Raw genomic sequence first — 26,830 nt, forward strand, 5'->3', positions numbered from 1 at the left:
ACAATTAAAAGAACTAGAGAAGCAAGAGCAAACACATTACAAAGCTAGCAGAAGACAAGAAATAACTAAGATCAGAGCAGAACTGAAGGAGATAGAGACACAAAAAACCTCCAAAAAATCAATGAATCCAGGAGTTGGTTTTTTGAAAAGATCAACAAAATTGATAGACCGCTAGCAAGACTAATAAAGAAGAAAAGAGAGAAGAATCAAATAGATGCATTAAAAAATGATAAAGGGGATATCACCACCGACCCCACAGAAATACAAACTACCATCAGAGAATACTATAAACTCCTCTACGCAAATAAGCTAGAAAACCTACAAGAAATGGATAATTTCCTGGACACTTACACTCTCCCAAGACTAAACCAGGAAGAAGTTGAATCCCTGAATAGACCAATAGCAGGCTCTGAAATTGAGGCAATAATTAATAGCCTACCTACCAAAAAAAGTCCAGGACCAGATGGATTCACAGCTGAATTCTACCAGAGGTACAAGGAGGAGCTGGTACCATTCCTTCTGAAACTATTCCAATCAATAGAAAAAGAGGGAATCCTCCCTAACTCATTTTATGAGGCCAACATCATCCTGATACCAAAGCCTGGCAGAGACACAACAAAAAAAAGAGAATTTTAGACCAATATCCCTGATGAACATCGATGCAAAAATCCTCAATAAAATACTGGCAAACCGAATCCAGCAGCACATCAAAATCTTATCCACCATGATCAAGTGGGCTTCATTCCTGGGATGCAAGGCTGGTTCAACATACACAAATCAATAAACGTAATCCAGCATATAAACAGAACCAAAGACAAAAACCACATGATTATCTCAATAGATGCAGAAAAGGCCTTTGACAAAATTCAACAGCCCTTCATGCTAAAAACGCTCAATAAATTCGGTATTGATGGAACGTACCTCAAAATAATAAGAGCTATTTATGACAAACCCACAGCCAATATCATACTGAATGGGCAAAAATTGGAACCATTCCCTTTGAAAACTGGCACAAGACAGGGATGCCCTCTCTCACCACTCCTATTCAACATAGTGTTGGAAGTTCTGGCCAAGGCAATCAGGCAAGAGAAAGAAATCAAGGGTATTCAGTTAGGAAAAGAAGAAGTCAAATTGTCCCTCTTTGCAGGTGACATGATTGTATATTTAGAAAACCCCATCGTCTCAGCCCAAAATCTCCTTAAGCTGATAAATAACTTCAGCAAAGTCTCAGGATACAAAATTAATGGGCAAAAATCACAAGCATTCTTATACACCAGTAACAGACAAACAGAGAGCCAAATCATGAATGAACTTCCATTCACAATGGCTTCAAAGGCAACAAAATACCTAGGAATCCAATTTACAAGGGCTGTAAAGGACCTCTTCAAGGAGAACTACAAACCACTGCTCAGTGAAATCAAAGAGGACACAAACAAATGGAAGAACATACCATCCTCATGGATAGGAAGAATCAATATCATGAAAATGGCCATACTGCCCAAGGTTATTTATAGATTCAATGCCATCCCCATCAAGCTACCAATGAGTTTCTTCACAGAATTGGAAAAAATTGCTTTAAAGTTCATATGGAACCAAAAAAGAGCCCGCATTGCCAAGACAATCCTAAGTCAAAAGAACAAAGCTGGAGGCATCATGCTATCTGACTTCAAACTACAAGGCTACAGTAACCAAAACAGCATGGTACTGGTACCAAAACAGAGATATAGACCAATGGAACAGAACAGAGTCCTCAGAAATAATACCACACAGCTACAGCCATCTGATCTTTGACAAACCTCAGAAAAACAAGAAATGGGGAAAGGATTCCCTATTTAATAAATGGTGCTGAGATAATTGGCTAGCCATAAGTAGAAAGCTGAAACTGGATCCTTTCCTTACTCCTTATACGAAAATTAATTCAAGATGGATTAGAGACTTAAATGTTAGACCTAATACCATAAAAACCCTAGAAGAAAACCTAGGTAATACCATTTAGGACATAGGCATGGGCAAGGACTTCATGTCTAAAACACCAAAAGCAACGGCAGCAAAAGCCAAAATTGACAAATGGGATCTAATTAAACTAAAGAGCTTCTGCACAGCAAAAGAAACTACCATCAGAGTGAACAGGCAACCTACACAATGGGAGAAAATTTTTGCAATCTACTCATCTGACAAAGGGCTAATATCCAGAATCTACGAAGAACTCAAACAAATTTACAAGAAAAAAACAACCCCATCAAAAAGTGGGCAAAGGATGTGAACAGATATTTCTCAAAAGAAGACATTTATACAGCCAACAGACACATGAAAAAATGCTCATCATCACTGGCCATCAGAGAAATGCAAATCAAAACCACAATGAGATACCATCTCACACCAGTTAGAATGGCAATCATTAAAAAGGTCAGGAAACAACAGGTGCTGGAGAGGATATGGAGAAATAGGAACACTTTTACACTGTTGGTGGGACTGTAAACTAGTTCAACCATTGTGGAAAACAGTGTGGCGATTCCTCAAGGATCTAGAACTAGAAGTACCATATGACCCAGCCATCCCATTACTGGGTATATACCCAGAGGATTATAAATCATGCTGCTATAAAGACACATGCACAAGTATGTTTATTTTGGCACTATTCACAATAGCAAAGACTTGGAATCAACCCAAATGTCCATCAGTGACAGACTGGATTAAGAAAATGTGGCACATATACACCATGGAATACTATGCAGCCATAAAAAAGGATGAGTTTGTATTCTTTGTAGGGACATGGATGCAGCTGGAAACCATCATTCTCAGCAAACTATCGCAAGAACAGAAAACCAAACACCGCATGTTCTCACTCATAGGTGGGAACTGAACAATGAGATCACTTGGACACAGGAAGGGGATCATCACACACCGGATCCTACTGTGGGGACGGGGGAGGGGGAAGGGATGGCATTGGGAGTTATACCTGATGTAAATGACGAGTTGATGGTGCTGACGAGTTGATGGGTGCAGCACACCAACATGGCACATGTATACATATATAACAAACCTGCACGTTGTGCACATGTACCCTAGAACTTAAAGTATAATAATAAAAAAAAACCATAGAACTGAGTGAGAATTTTAAAAATCGATACGTGTGGAATACTATAAAGCAAAGATGAAATGGAAATTTAGAGTACTACATGCTTACATTAGAAAGAGGGAAGATCTAAAATCAATGATCTAAGTTTCTATTCCAGAAACTAGAAAAAGAAGAGCAAAGTGAACACAAAACATGCAGAAGGAAAGAAATAATAAAGATGAGAATAGAAAACAATAATATTGAAAACAGGAAAATTATACAGAACGTCAATGCAACAAAAGCTGGTTCTTTGAAAATATCAATAAAATTGATCAAACTTCAGTAAAGCTGACAAAAATAAAAACAGAAAATATATAAATGACCAATATCAAGAATGAAATAAGATTATCACTACAGACTCTGCAAGCATTAAAAGGATAATAGGGAACATGACAAATAACTTAATGCTTATAAAAGCTACAACTTAGAAGAAATGAACCAATTTCTTAAATACTACAAGATACCAAAATTCAATTGAGATGAAATAAGTATATATCTATTAAATAAAATAATGTGTAATTTCAATGCTCCATAAAAAGAAACCTACAGGTCTAGGCGGCTTCACATTAGAATATAACCAAGTATTTAAACAATTAGTATTGATTTCACACAATATAAGATACAGATAATATAAGAATAGAAAATACTTCCAAACTAATTTAATGAACCAAGTATTTTCCTTTAAATTAAGGAATAAGACAAGGATGACCACTGCAGCCATGTCTATTCAACATGGTATTAAAGTCCTATCCAGAATAATCAGGAAAAGGAAAAGAAAAAAAGTAAAAAGCATCCATACTGCAAATGAAGAAGTAAAATTATCTCTGTTTACAGATGACATGATCTTTCTTATATGCTGAAAACTCTAAAGATTCCACACACAAAAACTGTTGGCACTAATAAACAAATCCAGGAAACTTGTAGGATACAAAACTTAAAACACACACAAAAAATTGCATTTTATACAGTAACAATGAACAATTCAAAAAGAAAATTAAGAAAACAATTCCATTTTCAATACAATTAAAAAGAATAAAATACTTAGGAACAAACCTAACCAAGATAGCAAAGAGACTTATATACCGAAAACCATAATATATATATTGTAATATATTATATATAATATATTGTATTATAACATATATAATATAATATAATACAATATTTTAATATATTATATATATATGGTACTGGCATAAACATAGACATATAGACCAATGAAATAGAATAGTGAGTCAAGAAATGAACCTTCATATATGTAGTTAAATGATCTTTGACAAGGGTGCCAAGATTATTCAATGGGGAAATGACAATCTTCAACACATGGTGCTGGGAAAACTGGATATCCATCTGCAAAAAAGTAAAATAGACCTTTTATACGATAAAAATTAACAAAAATAGTTTAAAGATTTAAATGTAAGACCTAAAATTTAAAAACTCCTAGAAGTAAAGATAGGAGAAAATCTTCGTAACACTGGATTTGGCAAATAATTTCTGGTAATGATACCAAAAGCAAAAAATAGACAAATGTGACTACATGAAACAAATATGTTTGTGTATCAAAGGACAAAGTCAACACAGTGAAAAGGCAACATACAGAATGGGAGAAGATAGTTGCAAAGCATATACCTAATAAGGGATTAATAAGCAGAATATATATAAAAATTATACTGCTCCACAACAAAAAATTAAATAACTGACTAGGCACAGCGGTTCATGCCTGTTAGCTCAGCTCAGCAGAGGCGGGAGGATTACTTGAGGTGAGGAGTTCGAGATCAGCCTGGGCAAAATAGTGAGAACCTATTTCTAAAAAAAAAAAAAAAAAAAATCAATTAGCCAGACCTGGTGGCGTTCACCTGTAGTCCTCACTGCTCAGGAGGCTGAGGTGGGAGTATCACTGGAGCCCAGGAGGTTGAGGCTGCAGTGAGCTACGATTGCACTACTGCACTCCAGCCTCGGTGACAGAGCAAGACCCTATTTCTTAAAAGAAAAACACAAGTAACCCAATTATAAAATGGATAAAAGACAGACATTTCCCCAAAGATTATATGCAAATGGCCAGCAAGCATATTGAAAGATGCTAAACATTGCTGATCATCAGACAAATGTAAATCAAAACCACAACTAGATATCACCTCATACCGATTAGGATGGCTGCTATCAAAAGAGAGAAAATAAGTGTCACTGGGAATGCGAAGAAATTGGAACCCTTGTGCACTGCTAGCGGGAATGTAAATGGTGCAACTACTATGGAAAATAGTATGGTTGTTCCTCAAAAACTTAAAAATAGAACTACCAAGTGTTTCAGTATTTCCACTTCTGGGTATACATCCAAAAGAATTGAAATCAGGGTCTCAAAGACATGTTTGCACACCCATGTTCATAGCAATACTACTCACAATAGCTAACAGGTGGGAGAATTCAAAATATCTATTGACAGATGAATGGATAAACAAAATGTTTTATTATTCAGATTTGAAAAATAATGGACTTTTATTAGCCACATGCTGCAACATGAGTGAACCTTGAAAACATTATGCTAAGTAAAATAAACAAGTTACAGAAAGACAAATACTGTATAATTCTGTTTATGAGATATATCATGTAATTCTGTTTATATGAGGTATATCGCTTGAGCTTGGGAGGTTGAGGCTGTGATCGTGCCACTATACTCTGCTTGGATGACAGAGCAAAACACTATCTCAAAAACAAAACAAAACATCATGCTGTACTCTGTATATATATACAATTTTTGTCAACTGTACCTCAATAAACCTGAAAAAGAAAGAATGACGGAAATAGAAAGTTATTTTTGCACAATAAACACGGTATTAATTAAACGAGGGAAGAATAATTAATGGATACTAAAACCAGTCGATGAAAAAAAAATGACATTATGTATGTGTCTAATGCCCCAGGAGAAAGTGTAACCTGCCCAAGCTTGTCTTTAAGGCTTTTCTTCAATCCGGCCTCAGCCTACACTTGTTATTTTGGTCCCCTCTGGGCCTGCTAGTCCAGTCTGTCTACATCATTCACCTGCCACTCTCCACACCAAATCAAACTTATTAAAATCAACTCCCACATGTGAGCCTTTTTGCATCTTACTGCTCTATCAGAGACAGGGAATGTTGATGCCAGGCTCCAGATTCAGAGGCCATCCCAGTCCTTCCCTATCATCCTACTGCACCAGTCTCGCCTCCACCAGGATATCCAACCAACCATTCAGGGTACCTACCCCAGGACTCTGCTGGGCACACATTAATTTGAAGATATTTGGGCTTTTAGGTGTCTTATCCTGGAAGTGCAGATATCACTTCTGTACACTGGCCAGAAATAGTCATACAGCCCCAACACAACAAGAAAGTTGGCTGGGAAATGTAGGGGAGTGCATGAAAATTCAGTTTTTGCCAAATAGTGTATTTTCTCATCTACTTTCATAGATGAGTAAACTAAGACTCAGAGAGGCGAAGATACTTGCTCAAAGTCACATCACTGGAGAAACATAGGATTAGAATCTAGGATTCTCTGATGGTGAAATCCAAGTTCTTTCTACAATACCCTGCTGCCTTTGCCCTTCTAGAGCTCACAGTGTCCAGCCCCTTTGTAATCCATACATATTCCATTACTTAAGATTTTGTTTGCAAGCAATGATGTGCTAGTAAATGGTTAATAACTGGTTCTCTGATTTTAAAAATTCAAAGTTGGTAGTCTGCCATTTTTCACAAAGTTAATAACCCCACCGTGGCCAATTTCACTGAAGGCAAAGGTGGGATGAGCTATATACAATACACTCAAGCTGGTACAAACTGGCTTCACCACATGATTGGTCACAATCAATAAGAATTTTTTCTTGCCAATGTAAATAAAATGGATTTTGTTAGACAGATGTTAGAGGCTCACAGGACTGGAGGGAGACTGGAGAAAGCAACTTGAGAAATGGATAGGAGCATGAAACACAGACAGGAATGGTCTGATAAGGATGCTACTCTGGGGATAAAAATCACATAAGCCTTTTTTTTTTTTTTTTTCCACTCTTGTGTCAATCACTTAAGTTTCAAAGTCCAAGGAGAGGGCATGTGATTGACTAAGAATAGGTTGCATTCCTGTCCCTTGGCAGTATTGGAACCAGAGAGAAATAATGTGATTTACTCCTTGTCAATAGGGGGAGGAAAACATCTAGACGTGTCATTCCACAAAGACTACATATTGGTTTTCTATTAATGCATAGCAAACAACCACAGACTGAGTTGCTAAAACAACACCCATTTATTATCTCCAAGTTATTATAGGACAGAAGATGTGGCATGCCTTGGCTAGGTTCTCTGTTCAGGCAAAATGGAAATCAAGATGTCAGCAGGGCTGCCTTTCTTTCTGATGCCTTCCATTCTCATTCAGATTATTGGCAGAACTCTTGTACTTGCAGCTATAGTTCTGAGATCCTCATTTCTTTACTGGCTATCAGCTGGAGGCCTCATCAAGCTCATAGAGGCCACCCATATTCTTTGTATGAATGTAGCATCTCCATCTTCAAATCTAGGAGTGGAGAATGTCCATTCCTCTCAAACTTCAAAGCTCTCTTCCCAAGATGAGTGCAGTACCCTCGAAAGTCTTACTTGAGTAGGTCAGGCCCACATGATTTTAAGATCAACCGATTTTGGATGTTAATTACATGCACAAAATCCTTTCACAACAGTATCTAGATTAGTGTTTTACTGAATAACTGCCAAAAAGTCTATGTACACCAGAGGGTGGAGATCTTGTGGGCCATCCTAAAATCCTATTTACTACAATTGGAAACTGTATTATCCTAAAAGGAAAATTGGTGCAATCAGGATACCAACAAGACAAATATTCACCACAGTTCATTTGGCTAACATATACATATTTTTTTATGTCATCCCACACTGAAATTTCACAACAGTGAATGAAGCATTCTGTAGGATCACAGGTGGTGATAAGACAGAAATATTATGCGTAGGGAAGGCAAATCCATACCTAGAATATTCACTTACTGCTGACAAATCATTAAGTCAACAAACCCCTCCATGATGTAATGGGCCCAATGTAATAAATTTACTGCCAGGTACTGGGCTGGTCCTGTTTGGAATGGTACATATCAGAAACTCAGGATAGTGTTGGAAAGTTGCGCACTCAGCAGTAGGGGTAGTCATATCAGCCTTTGTGAGAGCCTTTTGTTGAGGCCATACATAGCCTCTGTTCACGCCACCATATCACTTTGTATAGGTGCCCATCTAACAAGTGCAGGAATAGCTGAGAAAAGAGTCTTCCTGACCTCCAATGAGTAAGTAATACTGCTCACCTGATTACTAAGAGCTTATTGGTGAGAATTCACATTTAACACTAAGTCTCATGCTTTGGATCAATCCCAAGAAGTCCACATACCACTTCCCTAGACCTCTTTTTCGGATATTTTCCCACATGTCCTTATTCAAAATCCCTGCTAAACTAGGATGAACCATTATCCCTGGATTTGGATCTGCGTGCAACAACTTATGAGACTTTTGGTTTTCTTTCTTTGGAAAGGAGTGAATGCACTTTTGTCTGTATGAAGAATAACTGCATCATGTTACACAGTGACCTTTTCCCAAAGAGTGCAAAGTCAAGAAGTGTGTGTAGTACCATGGAATACTATGCAGCCATAAAAAAAGGATGAGTTCATGTCCTTCACAGGGACATGGATGAAGCTGGAAACCATCATTCTCAGCTAACTATCACAGGGACAGAAAACCAAACGTTGCATGTTCTCACTCATAGGTAGGAGTTAAACAACGAGAACACATGGACACAGGGCAGGGAACATCACACACTGGGGCCTGTTGGGGATTGGGGAGCTGGGGGAGTGAGAGCATTAGGAGAAATACCTAATGTAAATGACGAGTTGATGGGTGCAGCAAACCAACATGGCACATGTGTACCTATGTAAGAAACCTGCACATTGTGCACATGTACCCTAGAACTTAAAGTGTAATTTTTAAAAATTCTTATAGAAATTAATTAAAAATAATAATAATAATTAAAAGGAAGTGAGTATTTGGTGATGAAAAAAAGAAGTGTGTGTAGTACATGCTAGTCAGATGAACTTCAGTGAATATTTGTAAAAATAAAAATGCTTTTTAAATTTAAACTTTCTTTTTTTTATTTTTTTATTTTTTTTTTGAGACGGAGTCTCACGCTGTGTCACCCAGGCTGGAGTGCAGTGGCGTGATCTCGGCTCACTGCAAGCTCCGCCTCCCAGGTTCACGCCATTCTCCTGCCTCAGCCTCCGAGTAGCTGGGACTACAGGCGCCCGCCACCACACCTGGCTAGTTTTTTGTATTTTTAGTAGAGACGGGGTTTCACCATGTTAGCCAGGATGGTCTCGATCTCCTGACCTCGTGATCCACCCGCCTCGGCCTCCCAAAGTGCTGGGATTACAGGCTTGAGCCACCGCGCCCGGCCTAAATTTAAACTTTCATTCTGATATAAGTGAAGACTTACAAAAAAAAGTTGCAAAACTAGTTTAAAAAATTCCTGTTTACACTTAACCTAGACTCTTCAATGTTAACATTTTATCACATTTGGGGGGCACACAAGGGGAAAAAAAGTGGTAGACAAGGAACAGCAAATAAATTTATCTTGCATGCCACTTTCAGTCAATAGGATGTTGTTCTCTAGACAGCGTGTTTCGAGGGAATCTGAGGCTTCAGCCTCACACAGGGGAAAGACTATAGAGATTGATAGCAATATCTGTGAACATAAGAAAGAAAAAGTAAAAAAAATCAATTATATATATCAAATAATAAGGAATATACATACCAAAGAGTGCTGCCCCATACTTTCCTCACCTCCTTACAGTGAGTTTCCTAAGACTCCTAGCTCATGCACATAAATACAACCCCATGAACCCTATATCCCCCAGAGACCCTAACTGCCCAATGTCTTTTGTCTCTCCATCCTTCTCTCTCTCTATGTATGTGAACACGCACACACACTTTCATAAATATGTGGAGACTAAATTACAAAGACACTCTCTTACAGAAAAAAATAATAAAATCAAAAAAGGCCACTAACATTAATATAATATTGCTGTCTAATCTAAATCTAAATACTTTGTTATGATTTTTCCAATTGTGCAAATTACACAAGAATTTCATGAGCAGGGAAGGGACAGAATCAAACCTATTCTGGGGTGTACACAGAGCAGAATGGCCTACTGAAGCCTGGAGTAAGGTGCAGTCCATAGGGATAAAGCTAAGGGAGCTTCCACAGGCATTAGGCATCCTCTGTCAGTCCCAGACCCCAAAGATGCAGCCCCAAACCCCAAAGATGCACCCTCCTCCTTCTTCAGGTTCCCTAAAACTCCCACGTGACCTTCCACACTCCTGGTGTTGCCACAACCACACTGTCCTCCAGATAAACTTTGCCTGGCACTGACCACCCAAGGCAGTGGCCCCAGGACTCTTCCACCTCTTCAGCACCTAACATGGCTTGGAGGATCCACAGAGCTACATCAATATTACACAGATGAGACTGCTGTCCTGCGGACCTCAAGAGCTGTGGGCAGCCATAGAGTTCATCTCTCATCTCCATCTCCATTTACAAATGAGCAACTGAAGCTCACAGAACTAAGACTGTTAGGGGCAGAGGTGATAGGATGCCCTGTTGGCTGCCTCTTAGGCCTGGTGTCTTCCCCACACATCACACTGCTGTCTAAATTCCCCAGGCAAGTCATGATCTGTACATAGTATGAAGCTAGGGGTGTGGGTGGTGATTGGGGGGAGGTGATACCTTATGGAAGACCTGTGCCTACCTTGGGGGCTTATGGACAGATGGATTGTTCTTTTCCAAGGCTGCAAGGTGGAGTCCATCCACCTGAATGTGGAGGCTGTAAACACACACCAGGAGAAGGCTGAGGTAGGTGGGGGACTCTTGCCCAAGCTGGCTCTGGACACAGCACATGGTGGAAGCACCTTCACAGAAAGGCTGCACCAACCCCACCGAGTCTGGCTGTTTTGCATCAAAAGGTGGAAAAACCACCATCCAGAAATGCAGGAACTACAGCCCAGATCTCATCATGGAGATGCAGGGCTGGCGCAATCCCTGCCAAAAAGGCCTCAGGCTAAGATTTCCCCCAGGCCTACCTGAGGGTCAGGATCCAGGCCTGGCTGAAAGAGGGGAGCCTGGCAATGAGGACAAGAGGCAGGGGAGGCACTGGGGCCCTGCACTGCTGTCTCCTTCCTATTTATCCTGGGCTCTCTCCTCAGAATGTGGACATCACTCAGGAACTTAAGGAAGCAGTGGACATCATCCCTGCCCACTACCAAACCCTTCCCAGGAGGCCAAATTGCCTTTGCTCCTTTTTCTGCCCCAGGAGCTCCTGTCTCTGCCCTTGTTCACATGTCCGGATACCACCAAGCACCTAAGGAAGTTATGGCCTAGGCCTAATTTTGTCCTCAGTGGGAGAGCCTAGCTTCCAGCATGGAACTCGGCAGCTCAAGCCAAGTTCCTGCTCACAGTCACAGTCAAAGGCTGAACATGGAGCTTTGTCTTACTTTGTAATTCTTGTTCTTGAGGTAACAAAGGCTTCTCTTTCTCCCTGCAGGAGAGAAGAGGGCATTGTGAAGCCTCCTTCACTGTCCATATGATCCTGTCTTGATGAGGCAGCCCCGGTCTTGTGCAAGCGGGAAGATTGTGAGGGTCTCCTAGAGGGACAGGCTCCAGGGCAGCATTTCCAGAGATGGGGAGGAATGCCCGTGAGCCCATCCCTTTATGAGCAATGTGACTAGGGGTATATCTTCCTTCTCACAGAGGAGACTCTGGCATCTAACTCATAGTGTTCTCTGCTCCTACTCCTGCTGCCCTCCTGGAGTTATTTCACTTTCCACATGGGTTGTATAACCAACACCCTAGAATCACAGGCCATGGACCCCTTATCTCCAGAATAGTCACCTTCTGTCCCTTTCAACTACCTACTCTCTGGACTTTATCATCACCTGGAGTTCCACCTCCTCTGTGTTCTTAAGTGCAACTGTCTGAGCACCTATACCCTCTCTCACTATGCAATTCTCGCAATGTCACTCCAGGACACCTAGCAGCATATCTGTCACATGAGAATCACTTAAGTGATATTTATTGAATAAACTATACAAGTTCTTGGGTCTCGTGTTCATTGATACTGCCTTTGTATCCCAATCCAGTAGCTGGATCTTCCCATATTTCCACCTGCTGAAAGCTGATCTACCCCCTTCAAACTAGAGCCGAGGTCCTGTCTCTCCCACATAAACATGTTGCTCGCTCCCCAAATACAGGGAAAAAAAGAAGCAGAGAGCACATCTAATTCACTTTGCAATTTCAATGTTTATTTCTGATACCAAAACTTGACAGCACACAAGGGGAAAAAAAGCAGTAGACAAGGAACAGCAAATAAATTTATCTTGCATGCCACTTTCAGTCAACAGGATGTGGCTCTCTAGATAGCTGTGTTTAGAAGGAATCTGAGGCTTCAGCCTCACACAGGGGAAAGACTATTGCGATTGATAGCAATATCTGTGAACATAAGAAAAAAAAGTAAAAACATCAATGATATATATCAAATAATAAGGAATATACACACCAAAGAGTGCTGCCCCATACTTTCCTCACCTCCCTACAATGAGTTTCCTAAGACTCCTAGCTCATGCACATAAATACAATCCCATGGACCCTATATCCCCCAGAGACCCTAACTGCCCAATCCAAAGTGATGTACCTACCCAACATCTCACTCAACCCAGAAGAAACCAATGGCACCAAAGTTGGCAGCAAAGTTGGCACTGGCTGTACCACCAGGACCAATAATGGGACCAGCAAAGGTCTGAGGAAATCTGGAGCGGGCGTTCTGGTGGTATCTGGCCCAGAAGGTAAATGGAATTCTGGACCAGGGATCTCCAAAATCTCCTTCCTCATCCCAGGTCAGCAGCTCAAACTCAATATCATCCCAGCTCCAGGGCCCAGACACAGCCTCATCTCCAATTCCCATGCGGGTTCTTGCTTCAGCCCGGGCTTCAGCCTCAGCTGCAGCAGCATCCAGAGCATCCAAGGCCTCATCTGCAGCCTCCATGAACTGTGCAGTCCAGTCACGAGGGTCTCTTTTCTGAACCTGAGATGAGGAATAGAAAACAAAACAAAATCTATTTACAATAGCCAAGATACGGAATCAACCTATGTGTCCATCAATGGATGAATGGATAAGGAAAATGTGATACACACACACACAGTGGAATACTATTCAGCCTTTAAAAAGAAGGAAATTCTGCCATTTGCAACAACATGGATGATGCTGGATGACATTATGCTAAGTGAAGTAAGTCAGACACAGAAAGACAAATACTGCATGACTTCACTTATACATGGAATCTAAAAAGGTCTAACTCATAGAAACAGAGAGTAGAATGATAGTTTCCAGGGCCTGGGGTCAGGAGGGATGGGGAAATATTGGTTAAAAGGTACAAAATTTCAGTTAGATAGGAAGAGTATATTCTGGAGATTGACCATATAGCATGATGACTATAGTTAATAATCATATGTTGTTTATTTAAAATTGCTAAAAGAGTACATTTTAAATGTTCTCATCACAAAAAAAAATGTCAAGTATATGAAGCTATGGAGAGTTAACTAGCTTGATGTAATCATTCCGCAATGTACATGACATGTATTATCAAAACATCATACTGTGCCCCATAAATATATATACTTTTTATTAGTCAATTAAAAATAAATGAATGTGCTGGGTACAGTGGTTCACGCCTGTAATCCCAACACTTCGGGAGGCTGAGGCAGGCAGATCACTTGAGGTCAGGAGATCGAGACCAGCCTGGCTAACATGGCAAAACCCTGTCTCTAATAGAAAAATAAAAATTTAGCCAGGCATGGTGGTGGCACGTGCCTGTAATCTCAGATACTTGGGAGGCTGAGGCACAAGAATCGCTTGAACCCGGGAGGCAGAGGTTTCAGTGAGCCAAAATCGCGCCACTGCACTCTAGCCTGGGCAACACAGCAAAACTCCATCTCAGGAGAAAATAAATAAATAAAACAAAACAAAATACTTAAAAATTACATTGTACACCATAAATATATACAATTTTTGTCAATTATACTTTAGTAAAGTTGGGAAAAAATAAAAATACTTTAAAAACCTAAAAAAAAAAAACCAAAACAAACTCATAATTGTATTAGCTAATATATTAACATATGTTAGCACCTAATGCATGTTAAGTTTACCTAACAACAACAACAAATACCACCAGCAATGCAGCACCTACCACGTGCCATACCTAGGATCTCATTCCTACCCTGGACCTTTCCCAGCCAGCGATAGTTCATCCCTTGACCTATCAATGCTGGTTGGCACATTACCTCTGCAATGAATCTCAGCACTTTCATCTTGCTAGTCTCATGGTAGGAACGGAGGCCCCAGAGGAACTCATACTCTGGGGGGTTGCTGTTGGGCACTCGTCTGTAGTCCAGGTATCTGAAAGAGCAAAACAATCTTTGTGTCTACCTACCCGGGCAGAATGGTAGTCCAGTAATGAAAAATAATCCTACATTTTTTAACATCAGATTTCAAATAGCAACTCCCCCTCGGGCTCATTCCTGAACACCATCAGGGTATTTACCCCTTAATCATCAAGCCTTGAATTCCTGCACCAGAACACTAAGCACTCACTTAGAGCTGCAGGCGACGCTTGTATAGGGTCACAGAAAGGACAACATTTCATTTCACTCCTTCTGCCTCAGCTCTAGCTCCAGATTCTTGTAATCTTGTCAGTGAGCCACAGAAGTCCATTGAAATGATTACAGTGTAGTGCAAAAGTGTCAGCCTGGCCCAGCCTTGGGAATGTCTACTGTGGGGATGGTGGATGGGCTTCACTTGCAAGACAACTACTTAGAAAAGTAGAAAAATTAGAAGAATTCTGGCTGGACATGGTGGCTCACACCTGTAATCCCAGCACTTTCGGAGGCAGAGGTGGGTGAATTGCTTGAGGTCAGGAGTTTGAGACCAGCCTGGCCAACATGGTGAAGTCCCATCTCTACTAAAAATACAAAAACAGCCGGGCATGGTGGCAGGCACCTGAAGTCCCAGTTACTCAGGAGGCTGAGGCACAAGAATTGCTTGAACCTAGGAGGTGGAAGTTCAAGCGAGCCAAGATTGCGCCACTGCACTCTAGCATGGGCAATAGAGTGAGACTCAGTCTCGAAAAAAGCAAACAAAAGAATTCGCCGGGTACGGTGGCCCACGCCTTAATCCCAGCACTTTTGGAGGCCGAGGCAGGAGCATCACTTGAGGTCGGGAGTTCGAGACCAGTCTAACATGCAGAAACTCCATCTCTACTAAGAAGACAAAATTAGCTGGGCGTGGTGGTGCATGCCTGTAATCCCAGCTACTTGGGAGGCTGAAGCAGGAGAATCGCTTGAACCCAGGAGGCAGAGGTTGCAGTGAGCCAAGATCATGCCATTGAACTCCAGCCTGGGCAACAAGAGTGAAACTCCATCTCGAAGAAAAGAAGAAAAGAAGAGAAGAGAAGAGAAGAGAAGAGAAGAGAAAAGAAAAGGAAAGAAAAGAAAAGAAAGAATCTAACCACGAGGAGTATATGCAATAAATACTCCTGAGGACACACGTTTCTGTACGCACAGAAACACATATGCACAGGTACAGTGTAAGAAATGAGCTTGAGAAGGGCTTTATTTTATTTTATTTTTTTGAGACAGGGTCTCGCTCTGTTGCCCAGGTTGGAGTGCAGTTGGCATGATCACAACTCACTGCAGCCTCAACTTCCTGGGCTCAGATGATTCTCCCCTACCTCAGCCTCCCAAGTAGCTGGGACTACAGGTGCATGTCACCACGCCTGGCTAATTTTTGTATTTTTTGTAGAGATGGGGTTTCGTCATGTTTCCCAGGCTGGTCTTGAATTCCTGGGCTCAAGGGATCTGCCCACCTGAGCCTCCCAAAGTGCTGGGATTACAGGCGTGAGCCATTGTACCTGTCCAGGAATGGCTTTCTAAAGCTGACCAGCACACAGGCAGAATCATAGGGAGCAGGAAAAGCCCCTTAGGCATCACTTACTTTTGCTTTACAAACTCGTAGGTGAGAAGTTTCCTTAGATCTCCAAGGAGGGGATGTCTCACCCTGAAGGTAAAAAAAGGAAATCCACAATCAGAGGCTATTACTATGCCCAAAGAGCTTTCCAGAACAGAGGTCAGAGATGAGAAAAGAGGCAGAGAGTTCAGAACTGTTCCCCCATCCACCCAGGTTACATCTTTGGGCTCTGAACATCCCCAAACCAAACCCTCCAGACCCCCAGGTTAATGCAATCCTGGGACCATCCACTGTTGCCAAAGGATGGTACAAACGGGTAAGAGATGAGAGAGCCCAATCATACCCAGGACGCAGTCCCATCTTGCGTAGTGCCTCCCAGAGGACAGCTGCAATGGGAGGCAAGGGGAGACAAGGGACGGAAAATAAGCATGGAAATCAGGCTGTGGCCAACCCCCAGCTGCAGGTCCAGTCACTCACCCTCACTGGCACGGTTGCCATTCATGAAGATGACACCCAGAATCACCAAGAGGAGACCGAGCTTGGGTGTGTCTTTGGTCCTAAGGGAATATAGAAAGAATGTATTTTCAGCAGCCATTTGCATGAGAGACCCCAACCAGCTTACCCATCTAGCCTCCCCAATATTCCTCAGCTAGGGGAGAATTATACCCCAGCTCTGCCCATGACCTGCTATGTGACCCTGAACCCTGGACCCTGATCTATGTGAAACTCCTGGAAAAAAAGCACCACTGAGAAAGGCCATGTTCCACCTTCTTTCCCATCTTACGTTCCCAGTATGCCAGCCAGGGACTCGGGGGTACTGATGAGAATATACAGGTGTTCTTCTTTGTCAATTTCTTTCAGCTGAATCCCAAATTTCTACAGGGACAAGAAAACAGACCATGAAATTACAACATCTAGCATAAGCTACCCATAGGCAGACACTCACCTCCCTGAGACTTGCCCTAAACTCCCAATAGGAACCCCATGAATCTTTTAAATCAACTTTCCCCATTATTCCTGTCCCCCAGGGCTGCCTTCTCACCTTCTCTAGGACAAAGCATGCACGTTCAATGATTTCTGGATAAACATCAGTGTATTCACGGATGATATCTCTCAGCATTTCTGTAGGAGAGAGGAGGGAGCCATCTGAGCCGAGCGGAGGCCACAGAGCAGCAGTCCCTTTGCCAGCCCTGCTGTGGGTAGCACAGTCAAGGTCCTCAAGAGTGAAAAGAGCCAACCATGGAAAGGAGGGGACAGAAGGGGAAGGGTCATACAAGCAGAAGAACACCAACAGAGCATGGAGTGAAGGGAAGGGTAGAGCTTGGGGAGGGGACACAGATGCCTACCTGAGCGCTTGATGGGCACCTTTGTGTAGTCCTTAAGCATCAAATACTTGACCAACTTATTTGCCTGGGAGGGAAAAAGGAAATCATTAAACTTATAAGATATTTACAAAAAATCTTGGTTGAATTATAGATGAGAGGGTGACAAAGAAAAGAGCAAGAGAGGGGAAAAGTGACTGGGGAGTTACAGCTCTTACTCTTTCCTGAAGAAGGGCCACATCTCGGGGCTGTGCAGCACCCGGGTTCTGTGAGGCACGCGAATTGGGGGAAGGGCGCAGGTTAGGCGAGGGGCGCAGGTTCTGCCAATCAGGTGGAATTGGCCAATCAGCGGGGATCCAGTCAGGTGGTAGTGGCCAGTCAGTGGGAAGTGGCCAATCGGGTGGCAGTGGCCAGTCGGGTGGTAGCGGCCAGTCAGGAGGACCTTGCCAGTCTGGAGGACCCTGCCAGCCTGGTGGGGTCTGCCATCCAGGTGGGGTCTGCCATCCAGGTGGATTCTGCCAGGCCAGTGGATTCGGCCAGACAACAGGGCCAGGCCAGACAATGGGGTTTGGCCAGATCACTGGGTTCTGCCAGATTACTGGGTTTGGCCAGATCACTGGGTTCTGCCAAGCAACTGGGTTCTGCCAGGCTGGTGGGGTCTGCCTAGCTGGAGGGCTCTGACGTGCTGGTGGGGTCTGCCTGGCTGTCTGGTTTTGCCAGCCTGAGGGGTTCTGCCAAGCCAACGGCGTCTGCCAGAGCACGTTGGGGGGTGCGCCAGGTGGGTTCTGAGTGGTCACTGGAACTGGTGCAGACCTCCAGGTCCCTGCAGCCAGTGGGGCCCGCCTCTGATCCCCACTGCTGTTCTCTTCAACATTCAAGTTATTAATCTGTATCATCAGAGAGAAGAAAAGTTCAGAATCACCAGTGGGTTCTGTGTCCTTACCTTATCTATTCCAGGAATGCCCTCTAAACCCTCACCTGTAGTGACAGCCTGACCCACTAGCCATTGGTCACCCTGAGTCCTGGGTTTGTCTTTCACTGTCTTCCAGGCAGGAGTTTCATCTCCGAACCAGGTCAGGAACAAACCAAAGATGGGGACTGAGGCTTCTCCTCTTCCTATGTCCACCACTGGCTCTGTCTGTACCACCCTGAACAAATCACTCAAGTCACTTCACTTCTCTGCCACTTAATTTCCTTCTCTGTAAAATTGGGACTATGATCCCTACCTGGTAGGAGGTGCCTTTAAGATTTTATGAGACAACCTGTGTGAATGTGCCTAGCTCAAGGCTTAACACACGGTAGTTACTAACACAATGTAAACTGAATTACATACAGGTTGTATATATTATTTGTGCCCATGTATTATCTCCCCATCAGTTTGTGAACACCCGGAGGACAGGAATAAACATTCTCTTCAAATGGCCTATAGCCTAGCTGAATACAGTTACATACATTGTTTTGAACAAACGAACACCCTCAGAGAAGAAAGGAGAGAGCCCCAAAGCAAAGTGAAGCTAGCAGGGATCTCACCTTGCGGGTCCTCTTGCCCCGAATTATTGTCCGGGACTCCAGATTCTGAGCCTGGGAACCATCTGCTGATGTCTGTGCAGTTGCACCGTCAGATTCAGAGATACCTGGGTCGGTCTCTATGTCAGCCTGGGAAGTGGCCATTTTGGCCTGATTTACATTCTGGGTCTGGGTATCAGCTGTTGGGGACTTAGTGGTATCATTCCAAGCCTTGAAGGGGGTCTTAGGCCTGCTGTTGGCCAGGTCATTGGCATTGAGAGACTGAGAGAAATTGTAGGTGGCATTTGGGCCCACTTTAGTAGTGGCATTCTGGGCCTTAAAGGCCATCTCAGACTTGTTAGCAGCTAACTCACCAGTGGTTGCTGCCTGGGAAAAATCATAGGCAGCATTTGGACCCTTTGGGGTGGCATTTTGGGACTTAAGGGCTGCCTTGGGCTGCGTGTTGGGCACGTCCTTGGCATTATGAGCCTGAGAGAAATCATAGACACCATTTGGGCCTTTTGTGGTGGCATTCTGGACTTTAAAGGCTGACTTAGGCCTAGCGGCAGCTGCTGAAACCTGAATGTCAGCCATCTCATTGGCAGTTGGGGGCTGTGAACTCTGGGGACTAGCAGCTGCAGTGGCCTGGTTAGTAGGTGGAGCCTCTGAGATCTGGATGGCCTCCATCAAGGTCTGCATAAGCAAGGCGCTGTCTTCTACAGAGGCCTCAGCCTGCAAACACAGGAGGGGAAAAATTAAATCTCTGGGCCTCTGAGGCAGGAGGTGGGGTGGGAATAGGGAGCCCGGGTGGCAGCGCAACAGGGGAGCTGCAGGCGGGTGGTGGGTGCAAAAACAGCGGGGCTGAGGCAGAGATCTAGGGGGCCCGCAAGGGGTGATAGGGGGCGGGGCGGGTACTAAACATGTGGCAGGGATGGAGTAGGGCAGGGGCAAAATGAGGGGTGGGGAGGTGTGCAGAGAGTGGGCAGGAACAGGAGCCAGGGACGCTCTGAGAGGCGTGCAGTAGCAGCTCAGGACGGGAGGCGGATCGCGGAGTTGAGAATAAGGGGGGTCGCACAGAGTGGGGAATGCAGAGAGAGGGAGGGTGGAGGCAGGAGGCTGGGGGAGGGGGTGACAGACTGCTCTACAAGCGTCAGGACTCTGGAAAAAAAAAATGGTTCCTTACCCACCCCGCATTCTCTGGGCAGATTGCCCTGACTACTAACAGGGTCTCCCCTCTCTCTGAGCAGGGACTGATGGCTGAAAAGAGACGCCCCTCCCCCCCTTCGATAAACGATGAGAATTCGAAAGGCCCACGGAGTCTAGTCACTAAAGAGGGCCAAACCGGATCCCGGCGTTTGGGAAACCAAAGAGGCCCGCGGGGAGGGGTGACTGTCGGCTGGGGAAATGCTGGGGTGGGGAGTGGAGATCTCACCTGGAAGCCGAGGAGGCCCGCACCACAGTCCATTTTCTGAGCCATGGCTCCTGTCCCTCTGGCAAGAGCGGAGCCTGGGGGCTGTGGGAGAGGGGCAGGGCGTTATACTACAGAGGGCAAATACGAAGGACCGAATTGGGAGGGGGATGACTGTGGTCTGATTGTGCGGGCGGATAAGGTGAATGTGAGGAGGAACGGATCGGAGCGGGAAAAGTGAATGGGCGTCCAGATGCAGGTTCTGAACCCCGAGAAGCTACTGACAGGGAGATGCTTCAAATCGGGGTTTGGGAAGCAGATGAGTTCTGAATTCGCGGGGGAGGGGTGCGGTTGGGTTGGGATTCGCATTTGGGAAGTTGCATGGAGGTTTTGAGTCAGGAGGAATCATCTAACAGTACAGATCGAGGTCAAGGAATCTGAGGATTTCGAACGATGGGAGGGATCGGACAGGGGTTTTGAATCAGGAAGGATCGGGAGGGGCATGTGAATTGGGGCTTGGGGGGTAGAAAGGGATTCAGAATCCAGGGTGAAGGGATCGGGATAAAACAAAAATGGGGGCCCGCACCAGGGGGCAGATGCCCTGTCTGGGGGCTAATTCTCACCTTGCCTCAGGCCCCAACCCCAACCCCCTCGCTGCCTCCCTTCTTCACGACTCAGAGGATCGGGATTGCTGGGCTCGGCTCTCAGCAGCCGCACTCTCTCCTTGTCCAGGAGAAAATGCCAGCGCGGCAGCTTGGGCGACCCCGCCTCTTCGCCTAATATACCACCCACCGCCTCAGGACGTTACGCGCATGCGCAAACACTGAAGAGCCAAAGTCAGTCCCGCCTGCTTTCCCAACAAAAGCTTCGTCCTGGAGACCATGATGCGCATGTGCGCTGGAAGGCGGTCCCGCCCCCTTTGCCAACACACCACCCCACCACCAACCAGGTCGACACTATACAACAGCACCTCCCCTTCCTCTACGCCCCCTCCCCCAACAGATGCGCTGTGCCTCTTGGTCACACCCCTTGCCCCACACACCGGCCCCCTACCTTTTCCGCAATGCGTCTCTATTCCGTCCCTCCCCTACTCAAGGCCCCTCCTATCAGGTCGGCTTGCATCTCCACCCCCTTGCCCAGCACGCTTAGGTCTCTGTGTGGGGTCTCTAATTGCAACAAGTGTTAGACCTCCGCTGAGGAAACGGAATGGCCTGAGAGGATACACTATTGGAGCTAACAAAGTAGTAGTAGTAAGTCTGTGGCTGCCACGTGACTCCATGATTTCTCCCCCACTCCCTGCCCGCCCCCACAAGCTCCCAGACGCAGAAAGAACGTTAGTTTCTTCCCTGTTCTTTATGCAGCTCCGGTGATGGACTCATTTGTGTGTGTTGGGGGAGGAAAGGAGGGAAGGGCACAGCTTGTACATCACAGCAGGATTTGTGCTGGGGCTTGTCTTCCCGTCACAGCAGCCCTGGGAGGTGAATGTCAGCACCCTCATTTTACAGATCAGGAAGATGAGGCACATATACATTGCATAAACTAGACAAGGCCACAGAGCCAGAAAACAAAATGCAAAATTTGGGTCTGGGTCTTCCTGACTCCAAAACCCACGTTCTGCTCATGCTGCCCTGGGGACTAAGGGTACCCCTCCCTCCTCCATTTGAGCAACAGACCACGGCACCCCATTTGTCCTAAACAAGCAAAGTTTGTGTTCTAGGAGGCCCAAGCTCATGCTCTGCATTCAGGAGGACACAAGCAGAGGCCCCCACCCTCCCCCCTGCCCTATGTGGGTCCATCCAGGTGTGGAAATTGCTCCTTGGGGTCCACTCTGTGCTCAGAACGTCAGGCCTCTTCCTTATCAGGGATACAATCACACTGTCCCTGAGGCCTTCTGGTGCCCACTGGAGCAGCCAGGACAATCAGACCTGTGTGTCTGAGCCATGGCAAGCCCTGGTTCCTTTCAGGGCTGGGGTCTGGGGCAGCTGTGGTCTTACGGAGAGAAACTGGGCTGGGCTTCAGAATTCCAGGGATGGAGTGCCCAGCCTGTCTGTCTCCAGCTGTGTGAGCCCGCTCAGGTCACTCAATTCTCTGAGCCCGGTTTCTCAATGTGCAAAGTGGAATGCACAGCAAGTGGGTCCTACCCAAGAACACACACGCTGCTATGCTTCCAGGATAACTGGAGAAACTCAAAAAGGCAGAAAATTAAATACAGATGTGAGGTGACTCAAATTAAACTGGTACATTTCCAAAATTCAAGACAGATCTTTGTGCAGTTCACATTTGTTCTGGCATCAACTCATGCCAGAAGCCTGCACATGAAAGGAAGCTAATGCTAGGAAGGACTGCAGCATTTGGTCCCCAAGGGCCAACATCAGTTCTGCCTGGCTGGATGACTTTCCTAATCTGTTGCATAGCAACCTCCTCTGTCAGCTGCCTGTTTTTCCTCAGCACTTCCTCTGTAAAGTGTCTGCAGTGAGACGTGATCAGACTCAGGAAAGGAGGTCGGAAACACAATTTTCTATGCTGTTTCCATATCTGTATCTTCAGTTATAACTTGCCCTGTGAATTCCAGATCCATAGTAACTACCTACCTCACTTCTCCAAATGGATATCTCTCAGTATTCTCTAAATTAACAGGTCCCAAATCAATTCCTTCATACACCTCCTCCTTCCCACCAACACAGTGTTTCTCCTCTAGTTATGCTTTTCTCTCCCATTTAGAGTGTAAACCTCTTAGGGAGATAGATTTTTGTTTTATTCATTGTTGTTTCCCCAGCACCTAGAACCATGCCTGGCACATTTTTATATCCTCAATAAATATTTGTTAAATGAATGAATCACTCTCCATCCCATTGCTAAAGCAAGAAACCTGAGAGGCAATTTTTCCTGTGATCAATTCACTTATTTTTCCTCATTATACAAATAATGCATATTAATCACTATACATTCAAACACTGCCTAAATATTTTAGAAATTAAATAAACATCACTCTAAATCTCATCACCTTGGACAATTGCTTAGATTTGGTGCTACCTTTTCATACTTTACACACATATATATTGTTACATAAATGATGTGTTATATACGCCAGACCTTAAACTTCATTCTTTTCCTTACTGCTTCCCACTTTCTTTCAATTCTACCTTCTCCTGTCAAACACTTGTTTTTAACACCATTTGATATCACTCCATACTCAAAAATGTTTTATTTTTACAAATTTAAGATTACATGAACTTTTATGTGTCTGAATTATCTTATTTGACAACAGTCTACCTCTGATTTGTTCTTTTAAATGACTGCATAATATTTCATGGTAAGAATGTACCACAATGTATTCAACCATTCCCCCATGGATGGAATCCATTTTAGTTTCAGGATTTTTGTGGGGGAGCATGGCACATACAACAACATTGCAATAAAAATACTTGTACATATATTCTTATACTTTAATAATGAATGTTTGTCTTTATTTCCGTGACACCAGAAGCCCAGGAGTAAGACAGACATATGCTACAAGACTTTATCATTTTTTTTGCCAATCTTATGTGTATTTATTGGTATCTCCTTATGGTTTTAATTTATATTTCTGATAAGCAATGTGGTAGAACACATTTTTATACATAAATGAACATATTAGATTTATTTTGTAATATGCTTATGTCTTTTACCTGTTTTTCATCTGGGTTTCATCTGGGTTGTCTGTCTTACTGACTTTTAGAAGTTCTTTATATAGCTTTATAGATCCTTACTGAAAACCCTTGGGGCCAGACGTATTTCGATTTTTAACGTTTTAGTAAGGTCATATATATTCTTGCGTAACAGTTCCAACTGTAAAAGCCACAAAGGCCAGATATTCACTTCTTCACATGCCGTTGGCAGCTAAGAGAATGTGATCTAGGATTTACCAGTGTAGCAAGCTCCTGAAGGCCATCCTCAGATTCAATGATTTGCTAGAAGGACTCGGATAACTCAGAAAAATTGTTATGGCTATTGTTTATTACAGTGAAAGGATACAGATTCAAATCAGCAAAAGTAAAAAGTGCATAGGGAAAAATTCAGGAGAGACCAGGCACAACTTTCCAGTTGTACTCTCCCAATGGAGTTGTATGATCAGTGCTTAATTCCCCCAAAAATGATGCGTTTAATATGTATGACATACTGTCAACCAAGGAAGTTTACCCAAGCCTTGGTGCCCAGAGTTGTTTTTGGGGTTCAGTCAGATAGGCCGGGAGCACCTGTGTGGCTGACCTTATTCAGTCTCTAGCCCATGCAGAGGTTAAACTAGTATCTGTCAGCCCAAGGCTCACACCACAAATCACACTGTTAGCATAAACTATCCAGTGTGGGCCAAGGTCACAGTAAACAAAGACACTCTGATCAGGCAAGATACTCCAAGGGCTTACAGATTATCTCCCAAGAGCTGGTCAAGAGCCAAAGCATTCTTTGCAAAAGACCTTTTTTTTGGAAAGCACAGGGTTTAAACATTGCAGACCTGCTGAGTCAACCCTTTCACTGCACAGTTATGACTTAGACCTAACACTTTGTCTCAAAGGAGTGATTCAAATATGCAGTGATGGAATTCATCGCCATAGCTGTGGTGGTGGGAGCAGCAGCCACAAGAAAATCCAGTTTCTAGGGGCAGCATTAGCAGCGGGGCTAACATCCAGGGTCCATGTTCAGTAGCAGCAGCAATGGTATCCAACCAGCTAATACATATGGCATGATTTTTTTTTTTTTTTTTTTTTTTTTTAAAGACAGAGTCTCAATCTTTCACTCAGGCTGGAGTGCAATGGCGTGATCTTGGCTCACTGCAACCTCCGCCTCCCAGGTTCAAGTGATTCTCCTGCTAGAGCCTCCCGAGTAGCTGGGATTACAGGCACCTGGATAATTTTTCTATTTTTAGTAGAGATGGGGTTTCACCATGTTGGCCAGGCTGGTGTCGAACTCCTGACCTCAGGTGATCCACCCACCTCGGCCTCCCAAAGTGTTAGGATTATAGGTGTGAGCCACCACACCCGGCCTTATGGCATGATTTTTGAAATATAACTGGTGCCCTACTGCTTTTCGGTAATATTTTATTAATTCTGTTTTTAAAAAACTTTTAAAACTTTTTATTTTGAAATAATTACAGATACACGGGGAATTGCGAAGATAGTACAGTGAGGTTCTATGTACTCTTTATCTGCTTCCCCAATGGTTACATCTATGTAACTGCAGTACAAAATCAAAACCAAGACACTGACATTGGTACAATGTGTATATAGTTCTCTATCACCTTATCACATGTGGAAGTCTCTACAAACACCACAGCAATCAAGACACAGAACTATTTCATCACCAGAAACGTTTCCCTCATACTACCCCATTATAGTCACAACCAACCCTCCTCCACAACCCCCATCCCTAACCATCTTTATAATTTTATCATTTCAAGAAGTCATGAAAATGTAATCATACAATGTGTCACATTTTGAGATTGGCTTTTTTCACACTCAGCATAATGCCTGTGAGATCCATCCCAGTTGTCTTGTGTATCAGAGTTTCTCATTTTACTGTTGAGTACCATTACATGGTATAGAGGTGCTACAACAGTTGGTTTAACCATTCACCCACTGAAAGACATCTGGGTCATTTCCAGTTTGGGGCTACTGTGAATGAAGCTGCTATACACATTTGTGTACAAGTATCTGTGTAGTTCCCATTTCTCTGGGATAAGTACCCAAGAGTGCAATTGTTGGGTCATATAGTAAGTGCATGTTAGTTTTACAAGAAATTACCAAACTTTCCTAGAGTGATCATACCATTTGACATTCCCACCAGCAATGTGTGAAGGATACAGTTTCTCCAAATCCTTGCCAGCATCTGCTGGTGTCAGTATATTTTGGCCACAGGTGTTTAGTAATATCTTACTGTGGTTTTAATTTGCATTTCCCTAATGGCTAATGATGTTGAACATCTTTACATGTGCTTATTTGCCATCCATATATCCTCTTTGATTAAATGCCTCTTCATGCCTTTTACCTATTTTTTAATTTAAAAAAGCCTGTGGGTACATAGTAAGTATATATATTCATGGGGTACATGAGATGTTTTGACACAGGAATGCAACGTAAAATAAGCACATCATTGAGAATCCATCCCCTCAAGCATTTATCCTTTGAGTTACAAACAACCCAATTACACTATAAGTTACTTTAAAATGTGCAATTAACTATAGTTATCCTATTGTGCTATCAAGTAGTAGGTCTTATCCATTCTTTCTAAGTACTTTTGTACCCACTAACCATCCCCACCTCCTTTCCAGCCCCCCATTACCCTTAATTGCATTGTTTTCTTTCTTTTCTCTTTTACTGTTGAATATTGAGAGTTCGTATATTTTATGTACGAGTCTTTTGTCATAT

General features: G+C 43.6%; 1 protein-coding gene across 4 annotated transcripts in view; it reads right to left on the reverse strand.

The window, feature by feature from the left end:
- Nucleotides 1-12,455: 12,455 nt before the first annotated feature.
- Nucleotides 12,456-26,830, reverse strand: part of MAGED1 (MAGE family member D1) — a 107,846-nt gene continuing 93,471 nt past the window's right edge. The window contains exons 1-14 of one of the 4 annotated variants that reach the window (XM_025371688.1): nt 21,053-21,202; nt 20,454-20,534; nt 20,012-20,179; nt 19,046-19,753; nt 17,734-18,402; nt 17,540-17,603; nt 17,236-17,315; nt 16,978-17,069; nt 16,671-16,750; nt 16,537-16,579; nt 16,221-16,283; nt 14,513-14,627; nt 12,871-13,256; nt 12,456-12,664 (exon numbers count right to left, since the gene is read on the reverse strand). In XM_025371688.1, coding sequence (XP_025227473.1) covers nt 12,879-13,256; nt 14,513-14,627; nt 16,221-16,283; nt 16,537-16,579; nt 16,671-16,750; nt 16,978-17,069; nt 17,236-17,315; nt 17,540-17,603; nt 17,734-18,402; nt 19,046-19,753; nt 20,012-20,179; nt 20,454-20,498 — 2,505 coding nt within the window. In that variant the 5' untranslated portion in view covers nt 20,499-20,534; nt 21,053-21,202 and the 3' untranslated portion in view covers nt 12,456-12,664; nt 12,871-12,878. Of the gene's footprint in view, nt 12,665-12,870; nt 13,257-14,512; nt 14,628-16,220; nt 16,284-16,536; nt 16,580-16,670; nt 16,751-16,977; nt 17,070-17,235; nt 17,316-17,539; nt 17,604-17,733; nt 18,403-19,045; nt 19,754-20,011; nt 20,180-20,453; nt 20,535-21,052; nt 21,226-26,830 lie in introns of those variants that run through there. The other 3 variants (XM_025371689.1, XM_025371690.1, XM_025371691.1) reach the window with 3 other exon arrangements.

This window comes from Theropithecus gelada, chromosome X (assembly GCF_003255815.1).
Source record: "Theropithecus gelada isolate Dixy chromosome X, Tgel_1.0, whole genome shotgun sequence".
Classification (NCBI taxonomy): Eukaryota; Metazoa; Chordata; class Mammalia; order Primates; family Cercopithecidae; genus Theropithecus; species Theropithecus gelada.